Source organism: Megalobrama amblycephala, linkage group LG13, assembly GCF_018812025.1.
Source record: "Megalobrama amblycephala isolate DHTTF-2021 linkage group LG13, ASM1881202v1, whole genome shotgun sequence".
Classification (NCBI taxonomy): Eukaryota; Metazoa; Chordata; class Actinopteri; order Cypriniformes; family Xenocyprididae; genus Megalobrama; species Megalobrama amblycephala.
In genome coordinates, this window is record NC_063056.1 from 18,201,206 (window position 1) to 18,217,645 (window position 16,440).

The window sequence follows — 16,440 nt, forward strand, 5'->3', positions numbered from 1 at the left end:
ACTGCCTTAACCCTCTTGGGCATGGAGTTCACCAGAGCTTCACAGGTTGCCACTGGAGTCCTCTTCCACTCCTTCATGACGACATCACGGAGCTGGTGGATGTTAGAGACCTTGTGTTCCTCCACCTTGCATTTGAGGATGCTCCACAGATGCTCAATAGGGTTTAGGTCTGGAGACATGCTTGGCCAGTCCATCACTTTTGCCCTCAGCTTCTTTAGCAAGGCAGTGGTTGTCTTGGAGGTGTGTTTGGGGTCGTTATCATGTTGGAATACTGCCCTGCAGCCCAGTCTCCGAAGGGTGGGGATCATGATCTGCTCATTCATGGTTCCCTCAATGAACTGTAGCTCCCCAGCGCCGGTAACACTCATGCAGCCCCAGGCCATGACACTCCCACCACCATGCTTGACTGTAGGAAAGACACACTTGTCTTTGTATTCCTCACCTGGTTGCCGCCACACACGCTTGACACCATCTGAACCAAATAAGTTTATCTTGGTCTCATCAGACCACAGGACATGGTACCAGTAATCCATGTCCTTAGTCTGCTTGTCTTCAGCAAACCATTTGCGGGCTTTCTTGTGAATTATCTTTAGAAGAGGCTTCCTTCTGGGACGACAGCCACGCAGACCAATTTGATGCAGTGTGCTGCGTATGGTCTGAGCACTGACAGGCTGACCCCCCCACCCCTTCAACCTCTGCAGCAATGCTGGCAGCACTCATAAGTCTATTTCCCAAACACAACCTCTGGATATGACGCTGAGTACATGCACTCAATTTCTTTGGTCAACCATGGTGAGGCATGTTCTGAGTGGAACCTGTCCTGTTAAACCGCTGTATGGTCTTTGCCACCGTGCTGCAGCTCAGTTTCAGGGTCTTGGCAATCTTCTTATAGCCTACACCATCTTTATGTAGAGCAACAATTCTTTTTTTCAGATCCTCAGAGAGTTCTTTGCCATGAGGTGCCATGTTGAACTTCCAGTGACCAGTATGAGAGAGTGAGAACAATAATACCAAATTTAACACACCTGCTCCCCATTCACACCTGAGACCTTGTAACACTAATGAGTCACATGACATCGGGGAGAAAAAATGGCTAATTAGGCCCATTTTGGACATTTTCACTTAGGGGTATACTCACTTTTGTGGCTAGCGGTTTAGACATTAATGGCTGTGTGTTGAGTTATTTTGAGGGGACAGCAAATTTACAGTTATACAAGCTGTACACTCACTACTTTACATTGTAGCAAAGTGTCATTTCTTCAGTGTTGTCACATGAAAAGATATAAAATATTTACAAAAATGTGAGGGGGGTATACTCACTTCTGTGAGATACTGTATATTCCAGGGTACCAAAACATAGGAGCAGATGTCCTGTTTAGGCAGGGGCTGAAGCCCAGGGAATGGAGACTTCACCCTGAGGTGATGGAGCTCATTTGTGAAGTGTATGGCCAAGTGGAAGTGGATCTCTTTGTGTCTCAGGATACAACGCACTGTCCACTTTGGTTCTCCCTCACACACCCAGCTCCACTGGGACTGGATGCCATGGTACAGACGTGGCCAAGGTTACATCTGTATGATTTTCCCCCTATTGCTCTACTCCCAGGAGTTCTGTAAAGAGTCCGTCGGGACGGGGTCAGTCTACTTCTAGTTGCGCTGTTCTGGCCGGCCCGAATATGGTTTTCGGATCTGGTGTCCCTCCTCGATGGCTCTCCCCTGGAGATTCCGGTCAGGATGGACCTTCTGTCTCAGGCAGGGGGCACAATCTATCACCCCCGCCCAAAGTTAATGGAAGCTCATAGACTCATAGACTCGGGTCTCTCAACTGATGTTGTTGAGACCATGCTTCTCTCCAGAGCTCCTTCCACAAGGAAACTGTATGCGTTAAAGTGGAGAGTATTTATTTCATGGTGCAGAATACAACAGTGGGACCCAGTTAACTGCCTGGTTGGTTCAGTGCGGGAGTTCTTGCAAAATCGTTTTTCCACAGGGCTATCCCTTTTCACACTGAAGGTGTACGTGGCGGCCATATCTGTCTACCATGTCACTTTTTCTGTGGGGTATCTGTGTCAAGAAACCTGTTGGTGACACTTTTCCTTTGTGGTGTTTTGGGGCTGAGGCCTGCAAGTTGGACCAGAGTTCCAGTTTGGGATCTGGCCGTGGTGCTAGAAGGATTATCTGTGGCTCCCTTTGAGCCTATTGAGACTGTTCCAGAAAAGTTTCTGACTCTTAAGACAGAATTTCTTCTAGCTATCACATCTCCTAAGAGAGTTGGAGACCTTCAGGCCCTGTCAGTGTCCCCTATGTGCCTTGAGTTTGCACTGGGGATGGCCAAGGCATTCCTTTATCCTTTAAGGCTTTACTTTCTGGTGTGTCCCTTCAAGATGTTTGTGATGCAGCGAGCTGGTCCTCTCCGCTCACATGCATGCCTGTGATTGACTTGCTCTGGCTAATTGAACGCACCACCGGTCTTCTCGGATGCGCCTTTATGCTTTCCTGGTCGTGACGTCACCCACCCGTGACGTACCGTTTCGCCATTGGACTGATTTCACATACATGCTTCAGCCACAGTCACGCAGAGGCATTCCCAAAGCATCATTGACGCAGTGTCTCATTCCCTTCTCAGGAAACAAGGGTTAGAGTTGTAACCCCGAGAAGTTTCTTAAGCACCCAATCAGCATATTAGGGTGATTTCTGAAGGACCATGCTACACTGAAGACTGTATTAATGATGCTGAAGATTCAGATTTTTCATCACATGAATTATGTTTTAAAGGCAGCCTTGGTGAAAAAAAGAGACTTTTTCAAAACATTAAAACTCTAATAGATGCCACAGTTTTTAACAGAACTGTACATTTTATCAGTTCATGAATTGAATCGAACTCATGACCTTGTTAGTGCTGTGCTCTACTGTTCAAGCTACAGGAACATGATGTTTCAAAATTCAATCAGGCTATACAAAAGAATGGAAAGGCTATTGACATCATTCATTTTGTGTTTCTAGCACTTAAAGTGAGAGTAGGATGTATACAGTGTCCACAGCTGGAGCATATTGGAGGTGAGGCTGGCAGAAAGGGAGTGTTACGTATGACCACAGTCAAAGAGAGGAGTGGGAATGTGAGAGGTGTTACAAGGGGTGTGTGGGAATGAGAGGAGTGCATGAGAGCTCAGGTGTTATACTCTAATCCTTCATTAGCGATGTCATCTCTCAGCTCAGTGCGGTCTCACACCCTCAGCATGACGATGATGCTGCAGCAGCGCTAAATTCATCCAAACAGAAAGGTGAAGGTAGTGTTTTATTGCATTCATTTGATGTATAATGCTATTCACTTTTCAAAGTGAATCATTCAAGTGTTTCCTTTCACAAAGGTATTTCAAACTCCAGTGTGCTTTTGTTTGATGTCATTCACACTCTTCATGATTATATTGCTTTTGCTCTGTCCATTCTCTCTCTGTCTGCTTCTGTCTCACACTCAGTCTCCCTCTCTTCTGAGCGAAGCAAAAGAGGTCATAATTGACGCTCTTTGTCATGATTGCAGCAGGGACTTATGTGCTAATTATTTTGATTCACGAGTCATAATAATTGGACGCGTTTCCCATAATTACGGCTTCGCCTTTCACAGTCATGACATGATTTGTCTGAATGGTGTATTAATTGTCTGTAATTTTGATCGGTTACTTGACGTACACATCTTTACATGTCGAATGTATGGTGAGAAAGTAATGATGGTGGAAATTAGTTATTTTGTGTCATATCTTTCCCCCTCCCCCCAGGCCTTGCAAATCAATTCTCACATGGCAGCAATAACTGGGAAGTTATGAATGGAAGCACCATTGTAGCTGATTACGTGACCGTCTCATGAGAACAAGATCGCTGCTATTTTTTTCTTGTCCTTGTGTGATTATAAATAGATGTAAATAAATCTGTGATTTTTGTGGTCTGCCAAGCCATATGTTTGTATGTATTTACTGCCATAGTAAGCGGCAGACTTTGGAAACACAGAGGCGATCTGCTTCGTAAGAGGTGCTATGTGTGTGGCTCTCAGATTTGATACTATTTTTTTGCTTACTGCAGTTTTAAACATAGCAGAGCCATTAGACAGAAACAGACACTAAAAGCTGCTGACTGTCTTCTGAGTGACTCTCAGGCCGATTAGTTTGACATATAGAAGAACAGTGTATTTCATACAGCATCAGTTTATGTTTCTGTGGCCTGCAGAGGTGGAGTTAAACCCCTCAGGGTTGTTGAGTTCTCACTGGCTTTCTGGGCAGTCATGATGATGGCCTATTATTAATCAGTAACACTTGGTGTTTTGGACAGTGTTTTTGTGGGAGGAATATAATTATTCTTCTTTTGAGGAGAAATAATGATATTTTGTTACATATCTATGATATAGTAAATGCTATAATGCAGTGGTTCTCATTTGTTCTGTTTTGTTTTTTCTTCTGCACCCAGATTTATCCAAAATGTCCTTAAAACATTTAAATTATATTAGGATGAACTGCATAGGCTAGATTAGAATATGCAACATTACTTTGTAGATATCTCTTAAAATGTAATGGTTTCATGCTATGGGCTGCCAGTAATTCTTTGCATTAGCATTGTTTTTCCCTGCCGTCTACAATGCTATGAGAACAGGCCACATTTTGGGGTTTTGACCCATCAGTGGAGAACTACTGCTGTAAGGTACACTACCGTTCAAGTTTAAGGTCTGTAATTTGTTTTTGTTTTTTTAAGAATAACTAATAATTGTATTAAGCAAGATGCGTCAAATTGATCTAAAGTGACAGTAATGATATCTAAAGGAATATTTCACCCAAAAATGAAAATTTTGTCAACATTTACTCACCCTCATGCCGCTCCAAACCCGCAAGACTTTCATTCATCTTAGAAAGACAAATGAAGATATTTTAATGAAATCTGAGAGATTTCTGTTCCTCCATTGACAGTCTATGCAACTACCACTTTGACACCTCAAAAAGTTAAAGAGATCATACTAAACTGCTCTATTCATATGGATTAATTTTACGATCTCTTTATGAACTTTTTGAAGCGTCAACATGGTAGTTGCGTGGACTGTCAATAGAGGGACAGAAATCTCTCAATATCTTCATTTGTGTTTTTAAGATGAACGAAAGTCTTATCGGTTTGGAACAACATGAGGGTGAGTGTAAGATGACAATTATTTCTTTTTTGGGTGAACTAACCCTTTAATGTTACAAAATATTATGTTCCAAATAAATGCTTTTCTTTTTAATTTACTTTTCAGCAAAGAATTGCACAAAAGCATCACAACTCTGATAATAATAAGACATGTTTCTTGAGCAGCATATCAGCATATTAGAATGATTTCTGAAGGTTCATGTGACACTATTCAGCTTTTTTTTTTTCATGAAATAAGTATCGTATTAGTTTATAGTATTTAGCATTAATATTTTTTTGTTTTTGTTTGTGATAAAATATTGCCTCAATGCAGTTAACTATTTTTTTATTAGTAGTTTGGCAACCTATGAAGCACAATCAGTGATTAGACAGCTAGAAAAGAGGCGTTTGTGATCTGTGAATGTGACTTTGTGACGATGACTGCTGGCAGAGACAGGAGCTGTAGTGATGAAGACTTGGACCTAGTTTACACAGGTTAATGTCACATGATGGTTTATTCCCTGCTGAGACTCGAGTGAGAGTAAGGAAATGCCTGTTGCTTCACTGTCTCCATTTTTCTTAGTTTCATTATCAGATTCTTGCATTGATCAAAATAAACTTATAGATTAGATGGGAGATTTTAATCTTCTCCGTCTGCTTTTATCAAGTTATTTTTTCACTGGTATTTTTTGATTAATAACTTTACCTTTACCTGTTGTCATATAACAAAGTTAAAACAAAAAAAGCCTTTCTAAGATAGATTAGCTTCCCTACAGTGAAAAGAAGTGTTTAAATCTTAAATATATATATTAAAAAACCTCCACTTACTGGACTGCAGATAATTGTCAGATTTATGTTCAGTTCGTTTTAGTTTGCTTTGCCCTGTCTGCCTGTCCATCTGTATTCACTAGTTAGTTTCCTTGGTTACTGATTATGTTACACACCTGTTTCAGTTTCTGTTGATTAGCCTCCTTTGTGTATTTAAGCCTTCAGTTCTCTCAGTTCTTGGTTTGGTATTGAACGCCAATATTTTACATGGTTGTGTTTCTGTGATTATTATCCTGTTATCTCCTGCGTGTTGCTGGTTGGTTTTGTGATTAAAAAGTATGTTAAGACTATGTTACTATTATTGTTCCTTCATTGTGTTCATCATCACAGCAACCCAATTGTGACAATAATATATTAATGAACTAAAAGGCAACAAAAGTGTGTTAAAGGGTTAGCCTAGTTCACCCAAAAATGAAAATTATGTCATTTATTACTCACCCTCATGTTGTTCCACACCTGTAAGACCTTCGTTCATCTTCGGAACAAAAATTAAGATATTTTTGATAAAATCCGATGGCTCAGTGAGGCCTCCAAGACAATTAACACTTTCAAATGCCCAGAAAGGTACTAAAGATATATTTAAAACAGTTCATGTGACTACAGTTGTTCAACCTTAATGTTATGAAGCGACGAGAATACTTTTTGTGTGCCAAAAAAACAAAATAACAACTTAATTCAACAATATCCAGTTATGAACTATTTCAAAACACTGCTTCATGAAGCTTCGAAGCTTTACGAATCTTTTGTTTCGATTCATTGGTTCAGGGCGCGTATCAAACTGACAAATTCATGTGAACCTTTGAAATTTTGAAATACTTATGACGTAACGAAGCCTCGTTTATTGAAATCAGGTGACTTTCACACTCCGAACCACTGATTCGAAACAAAAGATTTCGAAGCTGGCTTAATCTAAGCCCTTTCTATGAAACCAGGCCATGAATATGTACTTAGAGTCCTACTTAAGTGGGTTAAAAAGCTCTATAAGGTTCAGCTAATTTCATTTAAAATAAATTTAAACTACAATACATTTTCATTATTTGCAATTACATGCAATTAAGTGTCCAAAAACATTACATTCAGTTCACATTTAAGTATATTCTTTTAAAATGCATTATTTCCATTATAAGTACTTTATTTAAAAGTGCGCTAAAGTGTGCTTTTTTCCCACAAGTGTTATTATCGTAATAATTATCTTTAACAACATTTTGAAAATTGTGTAATTTATGTGTCATAAAATGGTTTGCATTGTGTAACTTGTGCATTTGTACAGATTATATTTTGTTTGTGCTAATTTATATTTACAGTCTCTATAGTCTCTGTCATCTTATCAATCATCTTACACTTGATAGACATCTTTAGCTAGAATAGTTTGGATTGCAAGACGCAAAACTGCATCTTTTTGTGTTAATTTTTTTTTAATGTGCCACTGACACATTAGAAAACAGCTCAGATTTTCCATCCATTTACTCGAAAGGGATTTTTCTATGAGCGCTACAAATCTGTACTGCAGAGGCTCACCATGTGAACAGGGTTTAACCCATTTTGATGGCTGTGCCATATTGCATTATAAATTATTAACAGCCAAGGCAGCCCTGCATTATGTCTGCTAAATTATGTTTGCTAAATTATGCGTACTGCACGATTGTCCTCTGTTTTTTTTATAGGTTTTCACTGTGTGTGTGTGTGTGTGTGTATACGTGTGCGTCTGTGTCTCCTATAGGTGTGGTTAACATATAAAATCCTGAGCTGTGAGGTAATGCCTCTCCCTATTGCTTGGTCAGGGACTCTCTACAGATTCATTGCAATGATCCAATTCATGTAATGTTGCTGAATTGCATGTTTGTCAGTTATTCCCTTATCTCGTCCCAAGGGATGAATACACTGCCCCCTCCCATCTCTCCATGCTCAAGCTTTTGCAATTCAGCGTTACTATGGTAACAGTGTAGACCTGCCTTTGCTCTTTTCTCCCCAAGTTCTTTAGAATCATTCCTTGCCAAAGTTCCCCCAAACAGTTTTTTTGCGGAAAAAAAAATTGTGGCAGAATCCAATCTCTCTCCTTTCTTCCTTTTCTATCTCTAGGTTTTTTCATATCAGCAATGACCAGAACTGACACAAAGTAAGACTACATACATACGAAGGGATCACAGAGACCAACACAAGCTTCTCTATTGTGGTCGGCCTGTCAGAAGAGAAGCGGGGGAGTAAACGAGTGCAGGAAGGAGAGAAGGAGTGTGCGAGGACAGTCGATGGATGCTGCCCGGATTGAGGGGACAGCACATTCTCATCTGACGAGGAAAAGAAAGATTTCAAAATTGAGTCGAAGGACAGAAACTCGCCATCAGGTAAGCTTTTTCATCCAATCAGGTAACAGCATTGAATGGCCTTGAGGTTGAGGGCGTGATTAGAATCGAGTATAAAAGGAGAAGATTAGGAGAGGAGAGAACTGCCTCTCCCTTTATTTCCTTCATCTTTGAATCTCTTGCTCTCTCCTATAGGCATGGTGTGTGAGAAGGGCATTCAGATCCTTCTCACCATCGTGGGTGCTTTTGCATCCTTTGGCCTGATGACGGTGGCTATCGGCACGGATTATTGGCTATACTCGCGGGCGCTCATCTGCAACAGCACCACCAACTCCACACAGGAGGATCCCCATAATAAAGACAAGAAGGACCCCGGGGCCTTGACGCACTCGGGCCTGTGGAGGATCTGTTGTCTGGAGGGTCAGCCACTATCTTGGCTCTTGGTTACATTGTAGGGGTGGCATCTGTGTTTCTGTGCACTAATTTGGAGAACATGAGAGTTAAGATTTATTAACATTAGGGCACTAGGGCAGTCCTATGATGCTACAGGGTTTATCATGCTAAAACATAAAGGCCACAGTTTGGAAAACAAACAATAGTACATCAGATGGGATATTAAAAATAGTTGTGTAACATACATTAGAAAATATGTGACTAAGTCTTAGATCGGTGGTTTTCAAACTGGGATCCATGGGGAAAAAATATTTCTGTCAAAGTTACTGTGTTGACTTATTATATCAATTAAATATGTTTAAATCATTATATAATGATAAATGCTTTGATATTTTGATATTTCAGTCTAATATTTAATCTACAGACTAAGAAATTATGAGATAAACAGATATTTTATTCTATTGACAACCATAGTTTTTAACAGTAAAAAAAAACAAAAATGGGGGAAAAAAATCCGTATATATACAATATTGTTTAAAAGTTTGTGATCTGTGAGATTTGTAAAACTGTTTTTGAAAAAAGTCTCTTATGCTCACCAAAGTTGCAAATATTTGATAACAAAATACAGGAAAAACAGTAATATTTAAAATATTCAAAATAACTGTTTTCTATTTTAAAATATTTTAAAATGTAATCTTTTACTGATTTCAAAGCTGTATTTTCAGCATCTTTACTCCAATCTTCAGTGTCACACGATCCTTCAGAAATCATATTAATATGCTGATTTAGTGCTCAAGAAACATTTTCTTATTATCATCAATGTTGAAATCAGTTGTTCTGCTTAATATTTTTGTGGAAACTGTTACACTCAGGATTCTTAGATGAATAGAAAGTTCAAAAGAACAGCATTTATTTGTAATAGAAAATTTGGAACATTATAAATGTCTTTATTGTCACTTTTGATAAATTTATGCCCAGTTTCACAGACAAGGCTTAAGCCTAGTCCCAGACTAAAATGCATGTTTTAACTGAAAGCAACATTGTGCCATTGTTTTGTCTCAAGATGCACTCCACTAATGTTTTTTTTGTTTGTTTGTTTTTTTCTTTCTAAGGCACATTTATTAAAGCTACGTAAATGTCCTAATTTAGCTAATGCCTACTCCTGGCTTAATCCAAGCCCTGTCTGTGCCCTGTCAAGCCCTGTCCTTGCTGAATAAAAGCATTAATTCCATAAAAAAAAACCTACTTACCCCAAACTTTTGAACGGTAGTGTATACATAGCTATAATAATTGCAGTGATCATATAAAATGGTATCTTTATAATATCACACTATTTTCAATATGTATATTTTAGGAAGAGGGTCCCTCGCAAGAGGATAGTCATTTCTAAGAACATTTGAAAGTTTGAAAACCCCTGTCTTGGAACATTTCACAGGCATGGCAATGTTTCCAATTGCAATAATATTCTGATCGTAAGATTTTTATTATTTACTTTAATTATTGATCAAACGAATAGGATCTCACAAGCTTTACATAATGCATTTTATTAATCTATTTTCATAATCACAAATGCCTTTAAATTATTCTGAAAATGGCTAATATGCCTGTATAAAAGATGAAACCATTTCAAAAGTAATTAAATTCTTTATTTAAATGGTATTTAAGGATAATTAACGCACACAGTATCATAAAATCTACACACATCCTGAACCCTGATATGGCTGTTTGCTGCTGAGGAGATTTAAATTTAGGAGCACAGCCCAAAAAGGCCTGTAAAGGCCTAATTAAAAGGCTGAGCAGATTGCATTGGGAGGTCAACACAGAGGGACAGCAGCCGCGGTCTTAGGGGCCGTTCTAGCGCCTCATGTTCTCACTCATCCCCGTGTAATACGCTCTCCGCTCCGCCTGCAGCCAGCCATTGTGCTCTTCTAATTTAGCCTTATGGCTAAGCTCTCTGATAACAAAGCATTCAATTAAAGATAAGCCTGGATTCCCAATCATCACAGCGACGGGGCTTCTTTTTTCTTTGTTTCTCTCTCTATCTCATTAAAGCTTCGCTTTCCCCTCTTTCTTTGCCCCTTTGGTCACTGCAGTATTACAGCACTCTTGGCATAGTTTAGAGGTCAAGACATCCTTGCTTCCCAGAGGGATTAGAGCCAAGATGGATGCTTAGTAGAAACACAATTAAGAGCAGGTGAAGTGGAAAGCGGACATTTTGGATCTGCATAATAAATGTTGCCGCTAAATCAGCCCGAGCAGCACTGCTGGCCTCATGATGATAGGTGCACTGATTGCCACATCACCCGATTCAATTCTAGACATGCACACACATGCTGGGCCTCGTCCTGCCCTTCATCTAGGCTCTTCTACTGCCGTAGCAATCGATAGCATAGGCTAATGCTACTCTCAAAGCTAATGAGTTGCTTTCATGTGTAACGTAGCTTAGATCGGTGGTTCTACAAGAGAGAAAGCAAGGTCATTTGTAAGCTGGTAAACTTCCTATTGGACCAATTTGGACCAGCTTGAATAGCTTGTTGCTAGTCTTAAAGGGATACTTTTCCCAAAAAATGAAAATTCTTTCATCATTTACTCACCCTCATGCCATTCTAGATGTGTATGACTTTCTTTCTTCAGGTAAACACAAACAAAGATTTAAAAAAAAAAAAAATATCTGAGTCCATATAATGCAAGTGGATGAACCCTCCAAGTTGACACTTCAAAAATCAAACAAAGCGAACATGACGGGAATCCGTACGGCTCCAGTTGATGAGTCAGTGTCTTCTGAAGTGAAAAAGATAGGTGTGTGTGTGAGAAAAATACTAATATTTAAAACTTTTACACTACAAACCATTGCTTCCGTCTGGCTGTCAAACACGGGTTCATGAGTTCACACCTGACATGAACATCAGCACTTTGTAAGCATGTTTTGAAGCTCTAGCAAGAAGTGATGCAGAAGCACAGAGGACCATCACTTCACAACATGCTGATGTCAAGTGTGAACTCATGAACACATATTTGACAACTGGCTTAAAGTGATGCTTTATGGTGTAAAATATTATTATTTTCCTTACACACCTATCGTTTCTCTTCAGAAGACATTGATTTATCAACTGGGGTTGTATGGATTACTGTAGTGTTCACTTTAAAAAAAAAAAAAAAAAAAATTAAAAGTCAGTTTTGGAGGTCCCATGCATATTTGCATTACATGGGCTCACAGAGATTATTTTTCTGAAAATCTTAATTTGTGTTCATCTGAAGAAACAGAGTATATATCTAGAACACCATGAGGGTGAGTAAGTGAGGAGAGAATTTTCATTTTTTGGAGTATCATTTGGAGTATCCCTTCAACACCCTAGCTGGCCTTTAGGCCGTGTGTTCAACAAAGCATTTTTAGCCAGCTGAAAATGTCAGGCGCTCTTCTGAAAACACCAAGCTGCAGGCGCTTGAGGCGTTTTTTAAGTTGAGACATTTTGGTTGATATGATATGGAATGCCTGCAAAAGTCCTTTGCAAACGAAATATTTCTCCAAGCATTATTTTTCATATCAATACTGTGGTAGTCCAGGGATGCCATCTGGTACAGACATGAATACTCAAAGACAAGTAATAATAACTTGTCCATTGTTGTTCAGTCGTAGTACAAGTAGGTGTGGTATTTTCCCCTGCCCTCCCCCACTGTGATTGGAGGATGGGTAAAAAGTGACACTGATGAGCACCGCGTTTTACTTAAAGTTGTACATTTGTCAACTCTCAGCGACCAGAAAATAAGCCAAAAGCTCAGCGTGGAATAGTCACTCAGTGGCTCATCATACTACTGCCTTTTTTGTTTTTCTTTTTTTTTTTTATATGCGGCTCTTCCACATATTTGCATGCTGATGCAGACCTGCCAACCTGTATGCCTTTTGCGTAGCAGGTACGCATTTTGACCTACAAGCACTGATTTGTGACTAAACTACACGAAAAGCTATGACCTCTTTCAGTTGTGCATTTGCAGTTCTCAAGTCAAGCAAGAAGCAGCAGCTTGAAGAATCAGTTGGAAAGGAAGGAAATAAAGAAAGACATTAAAATTAGCATCGTAATTTTACTGTTCTGTAAAGTAAAATCATTATTAAATTATTATTATTATTATACAGTATAATAATATTATTTCTACAGTAATATGCTGTTTAAGGTTTGTAATTTAATAAAATAAAAATATTCTTATAATAATTAATATTGTATAATTATATTGAATGGCAACAGTCCATCTTGTTCACTCGTTCATGTACGTCATTGCTTACGTTGCATGAGTGCCCACTACTGGTGAAACCCTTGAAATGTGTTTTAATGTTACGCCCTAAGCACTTGATCACTTGGAATCCACAATTGAGCTGATTTATTATTTAGTTTTTAGATTTAGGAATTTGTTTTATTGTTTTACAGACCATTCTATAGCCCTGTATGTATGCTTGCGCCGTAATTTAAAAAATATATATAATTAAATATACAAATATTAATTATGAATATATTCATATTAAATATAAAATATTAAAAAACACAAACAAAAATTATAACAATACAATAAACCATAACTGTGTTTTAAAAAAAGCAATGAACTCAAGTATTTAATGCTGTTAAATGGTAAAATAAGTCCTATATTATAGCTGTGTGGGGTGGGGGTAAATTAAGTGCAGCCAGCTGTGATGTCACAATCATGGTGCATTGTGGTCTATGGATCTGCCTAAAGTGTACATATTGAGTAGACTCTCTCCCTCTGCCAAAATTTGAGGGGTTGAGGGTCTGTCCAAATAAACTTCCCTTGTCCACTTGACGAAGTTGAACACACTTTAAAATGGGGGTGGGGATTCCCCCGAGGGAAAGTGCTTAGGGAAGTTTGCGAGTGAATGTCTAAAAGTGGAGTTAAATGCAGTCTGAGGCATGTTTATAAAAGCTACTTAAATGTCTTAAAGGGTTAGTTCACCCAAAAATTACATTTCTGTCATTCATTACTCACCTTCATGTCGTTCCACACCCGTAAGACCTTCGTTCATCTTCGGAACACAAATTAAGATATTTTGATGAAATCAGAGAGGGGTTTTTTATCCTCCATTGAAAGCAACAAAATTACCACATTGAATGTCCAGAAAAGTACTAAAAGTATTGTTAAAATAGATAACATGACTACAGTGGTTCAACCTTAATTTTATGAAGTGACGAGAATACTTTTTGTGCGCAAAAACAAAACAAAAATGACTCTCCACGTCTCTCCTCTGCTAAGCTATTTTCGTTGCAGCTTCTAGGTTCTTCGTCCAAACGGTGGCTCAGTATTGGCCGACACCTCTTCATGTGAGCAGCACGAGGCATTTGTGTGATGCTGGCGCAGGAGCCGGCCAATAATGAGCCGGCGTTCGGACGTAAACATGGAAACGCAGCACTGCGCCAACTGCTTAACCGACTGACAGGGAAGAGGAAAAATTGTTGAATAAAGTTGTTATTTATGTTTTGTTTTTGCGCACAAAAAGGGTAACACTTTATTTTACAGTGACGTAGTTACATGTTACTACATGTACTTACTATAGTAATAACAGTAAATTAAGCATAATTACAAGTAACTAATCCTAAACCAAACCCTAACCCTAATTGTAACTCTATAGTAAGTACATGTAGTTAAAGGGTTAGTTCACCCAAAAATGAAAATTATGTCATTAATGACTCACCCTCATGTCGTTCCAAACCCGTAAGACCTTCATTCATCTTCGGAACACAGTTTAAGATATTTTAGGTTTAGTCCAAGAGCTTTCTGTCCCTCCATTGAAAATATATGTACGGTATACTGTCCATGTCCAGAAAGGTAATAAAAACATCATCAAAGTAGTCCATGTGACATCAGAGGGTTAGTTAGAATTTTTTGAAGCATCTAAAATACATTTTGGTCCAAAAATAACAAAAACTACGACTTTATTCAGCATTGTATTCTCTTCCGGAATCCTTTCCATTGAATTGATTCCATTGAATCCTTTCATCTGTCGGCGTTGGTAATGCACTTTTACATCGCCATGGTTGTTTTTGGCGATTAGGACATCCGCGACATGCACACTTACGCGCCATTTTAAAAAATATAGCAATACCAAAATACAATGTAGAATAGCTTGAATACAGCGTGCGTCTCCCTCAGACTGTAAACGAAGCTCGGGCGCACCGGATAACACGTCAGCAGCGTCACTGCGGAGTCGTGAACCCGGATTGACAACAGACCAGACCCGGAAGAGAATACAATGCTAAATAAAGTCGTAGTTTTTGTTATTTTTGGACCAAAATGTATTTTCGATGCTTCAAAAACTTCTAACTAACCCACTGATGTCACATGGACTACTTTGATGTTTTTATTACCTTTCTGGACATGGACAGTACACCGTACATACACTTTCAATGGAGGGACAGAAAGCTCTCGGACTAAATCTAAAATATATTAAACTGTGTTCCGAAGATGAACGTCTTACGGTCTTACGGGTTTGGAACGACATGGTGAGTCATTAATAACATAATTTTCATTTTTGGGCGAACTAACCCTTTAATTAATAGTACTCAGTACTTATTTGAGTAATTACAATAAACTGTAAGCACAAAAAGTATTCTCGTCGCTTCATAACATTAAGGTTGAACCTCTGTAGTCACTTTTACTATTTTAACAATGTTTTTACTACTTTTCTGGACACTGAATGTGGTAATTTCGTTGCTTTCAAAAAAAAACCTTTTAAAAAAACAAAAAGGATTTTAAAAAAAAAACCTCTCTGATTTCATCAAAACATCTTAATTTATCCTAAGATGCAGGTGTGGAACGACATGAGGGTGAGTAAATAATGACAGAAATTTCTAACCTCTAATTGAACTAAGGCCTACTCCTGGCTTAATTTAAGCCTTGTCTGTGAAACTTTCCTATAATAAATTAATAATATGGTGATGAGTGGGGAAATAATCTTGTGCAAAAGCATGTGAACTGAGGCTTACTCTATTGTTGTACTCAAATGATTCTCCCAAGGTTGGCAGGTCTGGTGATGTGCACTTGATGGCAGTAAGGTCAATTGCTGAAAGCTGCAGTATCTTTAACAAAGAAACAAAATGGTGATGCCAGATTCTCCTACGCTGACACCTTTCCCTTTTGTGCCCTCATCTCTTTCCTACAGATTAATGTCCATAAGAGGAGGAATATAAAAAGACAAAAACAGCTGTGAAAAGAATCCCCCATACACCTGTCCACCTGTATCTCCCTTCGTCTGTCTCATCAATCCATCACATTCCCACTCCATCAATCAACACCAGTCATGATGTCATCATAGTGCGTCAGTCTGTCTGTCTGCCATAGGCCCTCAGCACTGGAGCGGGTAGCTATTCAATCCCCAATTGACTCCAGGGCTATATTTCTGTGGTGCATGTGTGTGTGTTTCTCTGTTCCATATCTTAACAAATGAACATAATGAATTAAGAGAATTAGATCTGTATCAGGAGCTACAATGCAAAAATTAGTTCCCTATCTAATTTAAAGAGATTGGATTGAGGATTAGACCATTAATAGATATTTCAGAACTCTTGTGGCATTTCTAAATGAGATTTTTAAAGTATCTATCTATCTATCTATCTATCTATCTATCTATCTATCTATCTATCTATCTATCTATCTATCTATCTATCTATCTATCTATCTATCTATCTATCTATCTATCTATCTAATTGAGCTCACATCAATGTTTAATAGTAAGAAAATAATAGAAAATTGATATTCCAGCATTTTACCATATGAGACA

The 16,440-nt window shown here is 38.6% G+C and overlaps 1 protein-coding gene across 1 annotated transcript in view; it reads left to right on the forward strand.

Moving 5' to 3' along the window:
• Positions 1-16,440, forward strand: part of cacng8b (calcium channel, voltage-dependent, gamma subunit 8b) — a 37,935-nt gene that overhangs the window by 17,429 nt on the left and 4,066 nt on the right. The window contains exons 2-3 of the mRNA XM_048152775.1: positions 8,047-8,309; positions 8,463-8,687. Of these exons, the coding sequence (XP_048008732.1) occupies positions 8,465-8,687 (223 nt within the window). The 5' untranslated portion in view covers positions 8,047-8,309; positions 8,463-8,464. The remainder of the gene's footprint in view (positions 1-8,046; positions 8,310-8,462; positions 8,688-16,440) is intronic.